This window comes from Poecile atricapillus, chromosome 5, assembly GCF_030490865.1.
Source record: "Poecile atricapillus isolate bPoeAtr1 chromosome 5, bPoeAtr1.hap1, whole genome shotgun sequence".
NCBI classification, from domain to species: Eukaryota; Metazoa; Chordata; class Aves; order Passeriformes; family Paridae; genus Poecile; species Poecile atricapillus.
Window position 1 is genome coordinate 10317872 of NC_081253.1, and position 14615 is coordinate 10332486.

Genomic DNA, 14615 nt, shown 5'->3' on the forward strand with positions numbered 1-14615 from the left:
TGAGCAGCAGGGCAGGCAGGCAGACACGGTGTTTCTGTGGGCTCTAATGCTCTGCAGCCATTTACTGATGCTTGTTTTCTGCACACTGCTGGATTTTTGTTTGTTTCTTTTTTAATACAGGCCTAATACTCTTTGTAAGCAAGCACTATTCAGGAGATAGTGCTGCTCCTGCCTATTGGCTCCTGACCTAATTTCTCTTTCCCTGCCAACAGTGCATTTGCCTGGACTCACATCTGTTCCTCTTTCTCCCCCACCACTCTGTTCATGGCTTTTTTTTCCCAGTGCAGCTTCCCCAGCATAAGTATCTATGTTGGGAAGCCTATAGCCCTTCCAAGCCGATTACTGTAGTCATTCATTGATCACTGGACGAGCAGATTAGAGCCACCTGAAAGCCTGTCACAGTCCCTGCTGTAACCAGTTTATCAGAGCAGCAAAGGGAGATGCTTTCTGAAAAACCGGTTTGTTTTGTTCCTGCCGCTCTTCCATCTGGTGTGAGTGGGACCATAAAATATACCCAGGTGGAAGAAAACCTTTCAGGTAGGAATCTTTTCCTTCAGTCATGGGAGATGCTTTCTTCAGGTCGTGGGTTGTTTTTCCTTCTCTCTCAGAATGACCCTTCTGAGACAGTAATCATTTAAAGAAGGTTATCACTGCAATGAGCAGCCTCTCTTTGAAGACTTAATCGAGAGGCCACAGCTCTGTTTCTCTGAGATCCATATTTGTGCAGCAGGTTAGTGAAGAACAGTGTCTTACTTGCCAACACCGATGAAATATTTGTGACAACTTTTCAAAGACACTGCTTATTTGAAAGCATTTTGCTTTATTTCAAACATAACATAAATGACTATAGATGACTTTATAAAACATGCCAGTCTAGTCCAATTAAATGTCCAAAAGGCATTCCAGACCAGGAGCTGGGTGGCACCACTTGTCTGTGTAAGAATTGGTTTCAGAGCACTAGGTGAAAGGGAGAGTGGTTTTGTTACTATATTGAAAAGTAAGAGGTAAACTGTCATCAGCATTAAAAAAACCTCTGTTCCAAACCTTTCAAAAGTGCCCCACAGTCCAGCACTCTGTGTGGTTAATCAATAGCTATAACCCTTCTAAGTTTGGGGTTGATTTCTTTTTTAATTGCCTTCTTACAGGACTTCAAGATTAAATATGGAACAGAATGCCAGCTAGAAACCAAAACTGAAGGGCAAAAGCAAAACATGTGTGAAAGCTCCTAATGATTGAAGATGTGCCATCAATATAAAAAATGCACTCTAAAGACAGTTTCTTATTATAAATCATTTCTAGAAAAAGGGGAAACAAATTTGGATCAAAATGAGGGATGAGTGCTTGCAGAATAAGAAAAATTTAAATGTCAGAAATTGTATTAACATTTCTTATAAATGAAATTTAAAAATGAGATCCTGACAGGAAAAAAAATGAAAAAGACAAGAAAGAGAAGGAAAAAAACCTTAACCTTAAATCAACTGTGACACATGATCAAATACTGTGAGCATTAAATTATTATGTGCCAGAATGACAGAAAACAGATGATCATTATAATAGTAGGGAACAGTCCTGCATTGGTCAAAGGGCAAACTGTCCCAGGATTGCCAAATTCTATAGTGTTCTAAATTTCAGCTGAAAAGTGGAAGTCATCAAAATACATGTAAAACCTGGTCACTGAATATATGCCTGTGTAATTTTGAAGAATGTTTTCAAGAGCAGCTGATGTGGATTAGCTAATGGGAACTCAAACACTCAGCCCTATAACTACCTCACAGGCTTAGCTCAATTTTCAAAACTCTCCTGAAGTTGCCTAAGGGAAGCATCTATCATTCCTTTGCAGCAGAGGAACAGGACAGAGGGTAGGAACCTTGTATAGCTGTGTGCTACTGGAAGTGCTTCTCTGCAACCTCATTTTAATGAAGGCTTGGCTGTTGGGCCACATATACAAACTTTTATTTTTTCAGGGTAGTGTCTTGGTTCAAAATATTTTTAATATAAATTAACCAAGAAGAGAAAACTGACCACAAGCAATGCTGTACTGGAGCTATCTTATCTTCTATGGACTTGCTTTAGAATACTTTTCTGCCACCAACTTACACCCAGAAATGCAATGTTGTATTTTTTCTCTTTTTCCACTTTATATCAGTTTAACTTCAAATTTGGTTTCTTATCTCTCAATCTGAGTCTTATTTGTCTTTGAGAGATTCCCTAGCAGCATTCTTACTACAGTATCCTTTTGATTGCTCACCCAAGAGAGAAGCTGAACTGTTCTAATATTGCCACAGGATAACAAATGTTGTTGCCAGTGTGGATTTTCCAGAGAAGGGAAAGGCTGAAGGGGCTGTAACTCTTCAGATCAGTGGCATCTTCAGGGACACATGTGCTTTATGTGCCTGTTCTTACTGTGCTTCCATCGCATTTCAGCTCATGCACAGCCCAGTTTTTTCTCTAATGGAACTGGTATGTCTATATATCACGACTCCCTGCAATTAAATTAAAATCTACCTGGGCAGTCACACAAAAATTGAGGTCAGACATGTGGAGGTGAAGTCCTGCCCCAGTAGAATGCATATTTTGACTGTGAAGCTGACCTGGCTTGATCTTAGCATATATGAAGCACTTTTCCTGCATGTCAGTATCTAATGGTGGAGAATTTGTTAGCAGTGGGCCAGCTGAGCTGCCTTATAAATGCATTTGGTAGGTATACAGGCTCTCAGGCCTTCCATGGAGTTGCTGACTGTGACAGTGACAAAAGAGCAATTACTTGATGTAAATAACTTGCAAACAGGGTAAGTCATTAATAAGGCAGACAGTTCTGAAGGCAAAAGCAAACACCACTTTGGCTGCAGAAGCTTCCAGTGAGACTGTCAGGGAGGAATTTGGTCTGCTGACTGCAAAGTGATCCGCTATGAGCCCAGACATCTATTTTGTATCTGACCCCTGCACTCTTCATGGAGCTTTCTCCTGAGGAGGGGAAGCAGAGAGGGAGGTAGGGAGGTGCAGTTCTCTTCTCTCTGGGATCTAACAATAGGACTCATGGGACGGTAGAAAGCTGTGCCAGGAGAAGTTCTGGCTGGACATTAGGAATCATCTATTGAGAGGGTGGTCAAACACTGGAACAGGCTTCCTAGAGAGGTGATCAAGCCTGTCAGTGTTTAAGGGGTATTTGGACAATGTCCCAAACAACAGGCTTTAACTTTTGGTCTGCTCTGAGCTGGTCAGGCGACTGGACTAGATAATCCTTGTAGACCCCATTCAGGTGAGATAGTTTATTCTATTCTGACTGTTCACCCACATCATGATTCTTACTGGTGCAGCCTTTTGATACTGGGATTTCTGCAGTGCCATCTCAGTCATGCAGAATCATAGAATACACTGAGTTGGAAGGGACCCATGAGGATCATCAAGCACAGCTCCTGACCCTGCACAGGACACCCCAAGAATCCCACCCTGTGCCTGAGAGCCTTGTCCAAATGGCTCTTTAATTCAGACAGGCTTGGTGCTGTGACCACCTCCCTGAGGGGCCTGTTCCTCTGCTCCACTGGAACAACTCGGTTTGTTTGCAGAACAAACTGAGTTGGCAAAAGAGGTTAAAATGCTGACCTGCTGGTATCCCTGGAAGGAAGCAGCATACATGGAGCTGCAGGACAGGGCTGGGAGCCTAGCCTAGAGTAAAATAAAAATTTCTAGACAAGATAAAGTGGAACTTGGTCTCCTTTCTACATCCCCAACCACCCTGACTGGTACAGGCTTAAGGCATTGTCAGTCTTAGGTTAACAGCTTTTCTTTGTAATGCAGGGGTAGCATACAGACTATAACTTGTCCCAGGTCTTAAATCTTACCTTCCATTTACAAAAAAAACAGATTATAACTGCAAAAATAAATGATGGGAGGTAAATGTGTAAATAACTCTGCTAGGTCGTTGAACACCTAGTTCTCATAACCTAAGTTTGCAAAATGGCATACTAACCTGAGATCTTTAATAAAGCAGAAATGTTCCTAGATATCTCAGGAACATAAAGGTCTGATACTTTTTTATGCCATTATAAATCAAGTTTTGAAAAACTCACAGAAAAGGTTATGCCTCAGGCCTGAGGCAAAGACACTTTACAGAAAGACAAATGTGTGTCTTCATATCCATTTTCTGCCCTATAAAGTCTCTTAACTTTACAGTTAAGATAGCTTTGTTAGCTTAAGGTCTGGTAATGGCTGGATTTGTTTACACCAGAAACATTTGAGGATGTGAAACTCTTTTCAAGCTTGAGATCAGTGTGTGGACCTGAGTCTTGCTTTGAGAGGTTTTAGTGGAATCTGGTGCTTTTCTCTCAGCCTGCTCTCACAGAGCTTTTTGAGTTAAGCATTCTCCTCAGCTGAGTTATTAGCCTGTGAGCCAGAATGATATTTAAACACCATAAATGGTAAATGTTGCCGAGGCAGCCCTTCCGCACGGCTCGGACCAGGCATTAGTTGGCAGTCAACCTCATAATGCTGGCAAACAGATTCCTTGAGTATAATTAAACCTCTTGTAAGACTAAACATTGCAAGTTTTTGTGGTGTTCTGAACAGAAAGCAGCAAACTCTCTATTCTTTGCGAGTCCTTGGGACCAGTTGTAACCCAGGCTTTGGCCACTGAGGTGCTGCACTGGAGCTGTGTAAATGCAGTGCTGTATCTGACCCAGCCTGCCCCAGGGGCTGGAAAGGCCAGTCTCCAGAAGTTCCTTCCAAACTCAATTATTGTGTGATTCTGTGCAGAGCTCGCCATGCTGGAGTCCTGATATTTCAACAGGAGATGTCAGCATTCTGCAGCTCACATGAAAATGCCTTCAGTACGTCTGGGTAGGCAACTGAACAAAAAAATTTCCTAGACTAGATGATGTCCATAAAATACTGCTTTTGACTGCAGGCCAGGTAAAACCCAGGACTAGTCTTAGGAAACCTTAAAGTTTGCATACTCATATGGATATTATTCTTCCTCATATGGATATTATTCTTCAGTCTCAGCAGCAAATCTGAGAATGGAAAATCTGAGAAAGATTTTTTTCCTTCTCTTCAAGGATATAGATTTATCTATGTCTTTTACCTTAGAATATAAATAGTTGGTTGCATAATTGCAGTTCAGCTGGTACAGGTGTATTGACTAGATCAACTGTGCAGCATGAATTTTTCTCTTTCTATTAGATATGCACCTTCAACTCAGTAACTCACCATTGCTTAGCAATATAAATATATTTACAAATATGCTTGAGCCCTAAGTCCTGATCCAGGTCAAGGTTTTACAAAATTCAAGTTTATTTTGGCTTAGACCCACAGCTAACATTAAGATTCCTCCTGCAATAACTTCCAGTCTGCAGATATGCAGAGGTCAAATTTATGTAAAGATTCTTCAAAATCTGGATTGGAAAATACAAATAAAAGGAAAGCAGTTTTTATTGCCTTCAATTTCTAATAATACAGGTTAATAAATAATCAAAATTTTGATATAGTCACTGTAGATAGATTATCTTGCTATTGATTACACAAATACTGAAACATAGGTTAAGAGATTCATAGAAATAGTTTTACATCAAAGTTAATATATCTTTTCCCATTGCCATCCAAATATGCTGAGAATTTGTATTTTTCCTAAGAAATTGAAAGAGTTTACATTCTCCTTAATCTCTATGGATTTAATGCAGTAAGTGGCTTTTTTAAACATAGATTTGGGTGCTTATTAGAGTGTCTTTCTAGTAAAAAATGAACCCTCTGGGGTAAGGGAATGCGGTGGGAAAAGCCTATATTCCCTTTGCTTTGTAGAAAATATATGTGGGTATATAAAGTACCATTTACATGCTTTGCTTACTATTTCTGGTCTCCCAGGCTGTGTTTCCCACTGAGTTATGCATCTTATTACTTACTGTTTCCCAACATTCATGCATATTAAAGCCTGAGGAAAGGCAAAAACCAGGAGACTTATAAGTGGGATCATTGTGTGGACTTTTAAATCTGTCACCCTGTGTAACACCTTATCAAAAACCTGTTGAAATGACAGAGATCACTGTCCAGCAGAAAGGCTCCAACTGGGATTGCACATTGTGCCAGACCAAGGCTCTGAACAAAAACTGTTCTCTGTAAGATGCCTTTCAGAAAATCATAGCTCTCTTCCATATCATCTTACACAATTTGACCTGCATGAAACCAGCAGCTGTCGTTATAAAATCGTGGCAGCTTTTGTAAGCTACAATAAAGTAAACTGGATACAAGGTCTGAAAAGAAGTCATCGAAATGTCCCTGTATCAAGCCCATCTATGGGAGCAGTAAGTAAGGCTCTCTGATGTTCCCTGTGAGCTGCCTTGGCATGATGGGGGGGTGGAATTGAGTGCACCAGCAGAAGCTGATGGAGGAAGGGACAGAGACTGACAGAGAAATTTCTAGTAACTCTGTGTTGACTCTTATAGTCCTTGTTTTCATTTTCAGAGATGAACCTACTCCTACGTGAGAGCAGTAAGAATTAAGGGTGATGAGGGAGCTGTTAAATGGCTATAGGTGATTAGAGAGCATTAACATAATAGACGGAGATCAGATCTCTTTTTTCACATCCAGTTGAATAAGCTTGAGGATGCATAGACATGTAATGAAGTCATGCCCTTATGTTAATGTCAGACAAAATTTTCCTTAGGTTCCAGATTTCTTTTCTGGTGCCAGATGTGCCGTATTTTTATTGTCTGTCGTTTTGGCAGCAGAAATGCCCTGCAGTGTTATGAAAGGGGATGTTTCAGCCAGAAGTACAGTGACTTGCAGTATCTCAGCTGGGAGCTTCACCTCTGCCTTCTTCCTTTCCTTCTGTCCTCCTGCTTTGGGCTCTGAAGCCAGCACTTCCTGAGACCATATGGATTTTGAACCCCAGCAGAGTTGATGTGGTCAAAGGGACTTTGAAGAATGAAGTGTCCTGCATTCACATCTGCTTCCCTACTGTTTTCCTGATGCAAGTCATGGATTTTATTCCTGATGTATGAAACTAGCAAGCACCTAGCAGTGGCCAGGGAATGTGAATTTCCATGGTTGTGGCACTTTTTGAAGCCACCCTTTTGGAAACAGTTTGTCTTTTTTTTGTGTATGGTTTTCCTTTAAATATTTTGCTGTCAAAATAAAGCCAGGTGTTTTCAGAAGGAAGTAAAATCACACAGTATCTTTTTAACATAAATAGGAACAGGAGTTATTTGCTTAATCTGGAATCATCAGCATCCTATCTTTTCACTCCAAAATCAACTTTGTTGCAATTTTTCCAAACAAGAACTAGAAGGTAAAATTGAAGGAGCCCTTAGGTATATTATAGGCAGAGTACTTCTATTTCATCATAAAATTGAGATGTTAAAGCATTCATCAGACAAACACTGAGTCACTGCATAGTGCTATCATAAATAAACAACTAAAAGCATTTACAAGCTTCAGAAGAATTTGAAAATACTTAACATTCAGGCTTTGTAATTTGGCCTCTGCATGATTTTATCAGTCCCTTCTGAGAAAATGCAATAATTTTAGACTAAATAACAGAATTAAAATGGACTGCGTTGTCCTATGTAAAACATCTGTGAGAAACTAAAGTTTTCAGTAGGTAATTTTAATTTTTCCTTAGTCTAGAAGTCCATAGCATCAAATTTTAAGTAAAGGAAGAAAAATTACATGAAATGAGCCCCTATGGTTTCTTAATGAAATAACATTTATGAGTTAGAACTAAAATATTTTTAATTGTTGCTGCTACAACAAGAAATATTTGATTATTTTTGTGATATTCTGATTAAATTGTTGGTATAAAATGCTACCGATTAGCATACACTTGTAAGCAACAGTAGCTTGAGACTAGAGATCCCCTTTAAAAATGTATCTTTTTAGAGTAGGGAAAGTTTTTGTTTTGAAGAAAGCCTGTTCAAGTTGCCATGAAGTCACACTTAATTAGCCATGTATTTGCTGTGTCCCTGATGACACGTTTGTGTAAGAATACTGGTTGCTTTAGCTATGATAGCTTCTAATTTTTGAGCTCTTATGTACAACAGATTTTTATATCTGTTGGTAAAGAAATGTCTTCACTCCCCCTGTGCTCTAAAGAGCACCAGCAATACACAGGGAGATGTTTTTACTCCTGCCTTACAGGAATTGAGAAATCAGGTTCTTCAGAGACTAAAGGGCTAAACTTCAAGTACTAAATCAAAGCGTATGTGAATTTCTGTATGGTACAAGGATAGGAATGTTTGCAGAAAGCTGATTTCTGATTTTTTCTGTACCAGGACCATGCCTTGAGTTTTCAGTGTTTCAGAGGTAATGATCCATCTTAATGTTGTTCTGCATGATTACATTAATTCCCTCCAATGAAATAGCTCTTTAGTCCCTCCATTAACTTTTCTTGTACTCAAGCTCTATTCTTTAAAGTTTTTTACTACTCACATACCACAGACTTTTGGTTTTTTTTGTTTTTCTTTCCGCGTCCTAAGTTTCTCTTTAAGGACAGAACTGGTCTTCATCCAGGAGGTCAACATCAACCTATGTGGTGCTTAAATTTAATATAAGCACTATTATTTTTTAAGATTTGTGCAGTGGTGAGGCAGGTTCTGTCCCCCTTCAGTTTGACAGCTTCTCTTACAAAGAGCGAGCACTGATCAGTAGCAATGGTGAGTTGGTTTTCATCTTTTCAGTCCTGCAGTTTGTTCCTTTTACTGCACCCCAGTAAAACTTGATGTCACTCATACCAGTGGATCTCCTCACTACCATAGGATACACCTGCCTGAGATAATTTTAAAAATTGAGGCCTTAATTTTTTGGGGTTGTGATTCATATATACAATTACTGTGAATTATTTGCTTGCTTCCATATAATGTTTACACAGCTCTGTGAAAGAAGGTGGTTTTATTCCAGAACATGAATCTTTTATGTCTGCAGCACATGTTTTGGAGGAGTTAGCATTGCTAAAAAATTCCTTATGGGAAATGATTCTTCTCTGCTTCTTCTGTAGTTGCTCACACATTCCTTTTTAATAAGCTGAGACAGTTATACTGTATGGCCTTTCTTGATTGTAAAAATCCATTATTTAGACTACATGTAGAAGGCATGTGAGTCCAACAGAGCAAAGACCCAGTTGTGAGGGATGTGGAGTGCTGCTCAGACTTAACACTGTTTACACCAGGGCTTTGGGAGAATTGCTGCTAGGACCACTATGAGCAAGTTTGTTTCCTGGTCACTGTTAAATTTCGTGGGAGTTGGTTCCTCTCTCTTTTTTCTGTTACCTGTCCATCTCTGAAGACTTGAACTTTTCTGATCAGACACCAGATACGTTTCTTTGTTGGTCTAGAGCCACACATCTACTTTTGTTTTTCTTTCCCTGCTTTCCTCTTCTTGTATATCTGCCTTCTAGATTTGCAGTGTTATCAGTTATTTCAGTAAAAAAAAAGATAACAAGAACGTTTTTTTAAAGCATACTTTTTATTCTTTTTTTTTTCCCTATGACTCTTTCCTTTTTTTCCTTTCTTTGTCTTCTTTTCCTCCTTTTTTTATTATGTGGATTTCTTCTTTCCCCCACATTTTGTGAGATGAAGTTTCACTTTGAGGGACAAAGGAATTTCCTGCAAGGCATTAGAACAGTGAAGGAGCATGTGCTGATATTGCATAGTACAGCAGTTGTTTGAAGCTTTTCTCTGAGAAAACATTACAAACCAGAGGGCTACGGTGACCCACAGGGGTTTATTTCTGTAGATGAGTTTCACCCAACTTCTTGGCTGTTTTCTGTACCACATTAGTCACTTCCAAGCAGGTGCTGTGGGCAGCCCTAAGCCTGATCAGTATGGTCTGATGGTGGATCAGGCACTTCAGAGTCGTGCTCCCGTAACACCAATCCAAATGGGTCTCACTCAGGTCCCATATTTCCATTCTCACATGCATCAATGTCTCCCTGCTCACTGCCAAGAAAAGACCTGTGGCATGAGCCAGCAAGACAAGATTTTGGCTAGAAAAAGCTTAGCTAGAGAAGAGGAAAAACTTCCCCTCCAGGCTGCTTCCAAATTTATGTTGAGCTCAAATTACCCCAGTACAAATGTAACTTTTTACCTCCAGGAAGTTCAGTAAGCTTTCTCAGCGAGTTGCTGTCTTTTTTTTCCCTAATCTCTAATTTTATGAATTGTGGTTTTTCTCCAGCCTGGCACTTTCTGTTGCTGTAATACTATTTTGGATGTGCTTGATATTCCTTTGAAAATTTTGAAAGTTGGGATAAACAAAATAAAAATATTTTCACATGTGGATAGAACGTAGGGTTGGAATTTTAAAGGCAAGACGTAAGAGGTCTGAGCACAAGCTAAACCAAACAAAAAGTGTATCCAAGGGACCAATAAATATTTATCACTTTTTACATTTGGTCGTGATCACTGCTTGGGCTTTGCAAATGTCTTTGCTCAGGTTTTTAGAGCAGGAGTAGACTTCCTGGTTTAGTGAACCATATAGATCACAGTTAAATGGTCTTGTTTCATAGCCTCTGAATGGCTGTGGCTATTGGAAACAACATATCACAGACTTAGTAGTGTATTATTTAATTCCAAATTCTCTCAGCATTTAATTATACAGGCTCAAAAGAAAAATTTTGAAAGCCCTAGTCCAACAGTGTGGTTTTTGATATATATTGACAACCTCAGGTTTCAGTCTTTCCCATCATCAGTCAGTTGCTGAAGTGAAATACAGGAAGGGAGTGTGGTGAACTCAAACCTGTTGGTTATTGACCATCTAACAATCTAAAGGTTTGTAATTTCTTACAGAGTTACAAATCCTGTGCTGCAGTAAGCTTACATTTCTAACTCATCAATCACAACAATGGCAACTTGTAACATCCCCTAGGGTTTTCAGATTAATTTAGCAGTGATTACAGGCATTGAATTTTTGGTTACAAATTTTAGAGTTGAATTTTTTATTATTTTTTTTTAACATGAGTATGTGTACTTGGGGAAAAGTGAGAGTAGTTTCTCAGTGATACTCTGATATCTATTAACAATGATTTAAGAGGATCCTTGGAAGGAGGACAGTTCCATTCCTATTTCTTGTCTTTCTGCTTGGAATACTGGCAAGGAAAAACAGCTATATTAGGTGGTTTCAGTTATTTTTGCCTTCTGAGAGCTGAAGCAAAACCACTGTCTCAAAATCATGTTGAGCCTAAGGACAGTTAAAATTTGTCATGAAAATTCCATTAAGAGACCCCTTTTGTTGTTTTTTTTGACTTCACAGAAAAGAAGAGCAGCAAGAAGGCAGAGAGTGCACAGGCTGCAAAGTTAAACAAGACTTTTGCACCTGTCTTCCTTAAAGGCCTGACTGACCTCAAAGTAATGGATGGAAGTCAAGTGATAATGACTGTGGAGGTATCAGGTGTGTAGCTACAGAACAGTATTATTTAAAACATTTAAATCCTGCTGCAAAGTGTGTGTGTTTTTTCCATATTTTTAGCAGGTGTCTTTGCATTTGGAAATGATATTTCTAGGAACCAGTTTTTTAAAAGCTGTTTTGGTCTAATGTGACTGTCAGTGTGACAGAACATTGTCCACTGTTTACATGTTCAGACCTGGAGAAGTTTTTTCTAATTGGAATGATGTAAGTTCAATATCGGTCCTCTCGTTGAAGTGGAATTGTAACAGGTTTTGTTGTGAACCAAACAGGATTGAGTTCCTGTCAGCTAGGGTAAGTTTAGTGCTGCAGAAAGAGCAATTCTGTTATGATTTTTGGTATTAGAAACTCTTAATAATATCTTTGTGGTGTCTACAACTCATTCTTCCTCAGTCGTATACATGCTTCCCTTATTCATTTGTATTTTAATCATAAGACAGACTATTTCACATTACAGAGCATTGACAGAGTTAATAACAGATATTCCTGAATGTTTTGAAGATGAAATTGCAGCATCAGGTGGCAAAACACACCAAAACCTCAAACTTGTTCCTTTTCTTAATTGACGTATGGTGGGGGTTTGTGTCTCTATGTCTGTGTCTCAGATTTTTGTTGCTTGCTTTTGTTTAGCTAACCCATCTCCTGAAATTATCTGGCTGCATAATGGGAAAGAAATCCAGGAGACAGAAGATTTCCACTTTGAGAAGAAAGGCAATGAGTACAGTCTGTACATCCAGGAGGTGTTTCCTGAAGACACAGGCAAATACACCTGTGAAGCCTGGAATGAAGTAGGAGAAAGTCAAACACAGGCTACTTTGACAGTTCAAGGTACAAAGTTCCTCTTCACCTTTTAAAATGGTGAAAGAAAGTTATTATGATAATATGCTGGAAGAATGTCTATTTAAAATACATGAGTGTTTATAAGGTTTGTTGTGAAGGATGCTAAAGTTCTCAGTCTCTGCATTTGAATTTAAAAGGATATTGAGCAGAAGCAGCTTTTAAAAAAATCTTTTCACTCTGGAACATTATGTTACTATTTCAAAAATGCATTCCTCAGTCCTATTTCAAGGGACAGTGTAAAAGTGCTAAATGCAGCTTCAGAATATAACTATCAGGCTTACTTAACTATGCATTAAAGTAAACCTTTTGATACGTTCTTGTTTCTAATTGAAGTCCTTAGTATTTGAAAACACTTTCTAGGAGTTAGGTATCCTGGCTTTACTGGTAGCATTGTAGTGGTAGCAGGTAAGGAAAACAAGACTTCTGCAATCTGAGAACTAGCTGCAAAAAATCTGGCTTTGAATCTCCTCACACGATGTTAACCCCACAGCAAACACTCAAGTACCTACAAACTTCCTGTGATTGGGCACACACTACCTTTGTGCCAGGGAATTCATCTAGTATTACTGAATATTGACATTTCCTCATAGCCACTACTGAGAATTAGTGGAAATCACTGTGAGACTTTTATTATTTTTAATGTAGAATATCTTATCTGCAGTGTTTGAGAGAGCTGTTTAGTCTGTTGTCACTGTCTGCTCTGAATTCAGACCTTCCTCTCTCCTCCAGTCCCCCCTGAGATCCAGCCTTGGGGTCAGTCTTCTATATTAAATGCAATTTTATGCAGTTGTTAATGATGATTTATTGCATGAGCTCTCAACTGCACAGCAGTCATAGTACTGTTACTTGTCCTTCAAGCTATTCCTACCCATATTCTCTGAGGACAAATCTCTAAGATTCCTTTTAGGGCAGCTTTAAAGTCCCTTTGTTTTGCTCTTAATATAAGCTTGGATCGAGCCAGTAAAGTGCCAAGTAAATGATTAATTGGAGTAGAACACAAGCTACTTCCAAAATTAAAGTCTGACTTATTTTCAGATTAAAAAACTTATACCCTGCATGTTCAAAATAACTTTCCTTGCCTGTGATTGCTTTCTCTGAAATTAGTTAGCTCAGTGATGACATTCAAGCTTTGCATTTTCTTCTGATTTATAAACTGTGTTTGTAAACTACAGAACCTCAGGATGGTATTCAGCCCTGGTTCATTAGCAAGCCGAGATCAGTGACAGCAGCTCCTGGGCAAAATGTCCTGATATCCTGTGCCATTGCTGGAGATCCTTTCCCCACTGTTCATTGGTTTAAAGATGGGAAAGAAATCATGCCGGGAACAGCGTGTGAAATCCTGCAAAATGAAGACATCTTCACACTGGTCTTGCGGAATGTGCAGCCTCGTCATGCAGGGCAATATGAAATTCAGCTCAGGTATGTTTGTTTGTGAAGAATAAGGTTGTTCCCTCTGACCAATTAGTTCTGTTTACCCTCAAGTTAAATTTCCCACTTGAAGAAGACAGGTGTTCTGTCCTAGTCAAGTGAAACATTAGGGTACTAAAGGAACAGAATAATTCTGAGAGATAAAAAAGAACTAATAAAACTCCAAGAGAAGAGAGGAAACACAAGAAGAGTCAGAAAATAAGGACAAAGCAGTATGGTTTCTTTTTGTGATCCTATAAAACAAAGTTTTGTGGCAGCAAAATGGGAAGCAATTTCTAGCATGGAAAACCACAATCAATGTCCTGCATTTTGGAGCTATTGTTTATCATGTTTGGCATCTCTAGGTGTTAGTAAGGATGCTTCTTTCCATGGGAACAACCTGTCTAGGGAGGGATGTTACACAAGATCCGTACCTTTGAGGGGAAAAAGTGGTTCCTGGCCATGTTTGAAATACCTGAATCTTACATGCAAGTTGTAGTCTCCTTTTGCTGACTTTCTCATTTCTATCTTTGAAATGAGTCACCTTGATGCTTTGAACATCTTGTCATTCTTATAAAATCTGGAAGAGTTGTTTCAAATTTAATTTTATTTTATTCTGGTAGAATAACTATCCTTTAAATGAAGAGTTAGATTTGCTGTCTCTTTACCATGTAGAAAGCACCACAGCACTGTCCACCTCCAATGGTGAAGATTACATATCCCCTATGTGGTTGTAGAAAACATAGTGTAAAACTTGAAAGTGATGTTGTCATTCCATGCTATTTACTGGGCACAGATGTAGTTGCTTTACTTGGCTAGTGTTTGTGCCATTCTTTATTGAAATTACTTCATCATCATGAACACTTGAGTCCATTACACTGGAAGAAAATTATTTGGTTTGCTCCACACACTAACATTTTAGTCCAGGTGCACTTGTCTGAATTATCCTTTGTGTACTTGCAAATAAATTATTCATATCTTCT

The 14615-nt window shown here is 38.9% G+C and overlaps 1 protein-coding gene across 1 annotated transcript in view; it reads left to right on the forward strand.

Annotated features, from left to right (window-relative positions):
- MYLK (myosin light chain kinase) overlaps nt 1–14615 on the forward strand; it is a 195829-nt gene that overhangs the window by 100696 nt on the left and 80518 nt on the right. The window contains exons 12-14 of the mRNA XM_058839679.1: nt 11233–11370; nt 12016–12213; nt 13398–13644. Of these exons, the coding sequence (XP_058695662.1) occupies nt 11233–11370; nt 12016–12213; nt 13398–13644 (583 nt within the window). The remainder of the gene's footprint in view (nt 1–11232; nt 11371–12015; nt 12214–13397; nt 13645–14615) is intronic.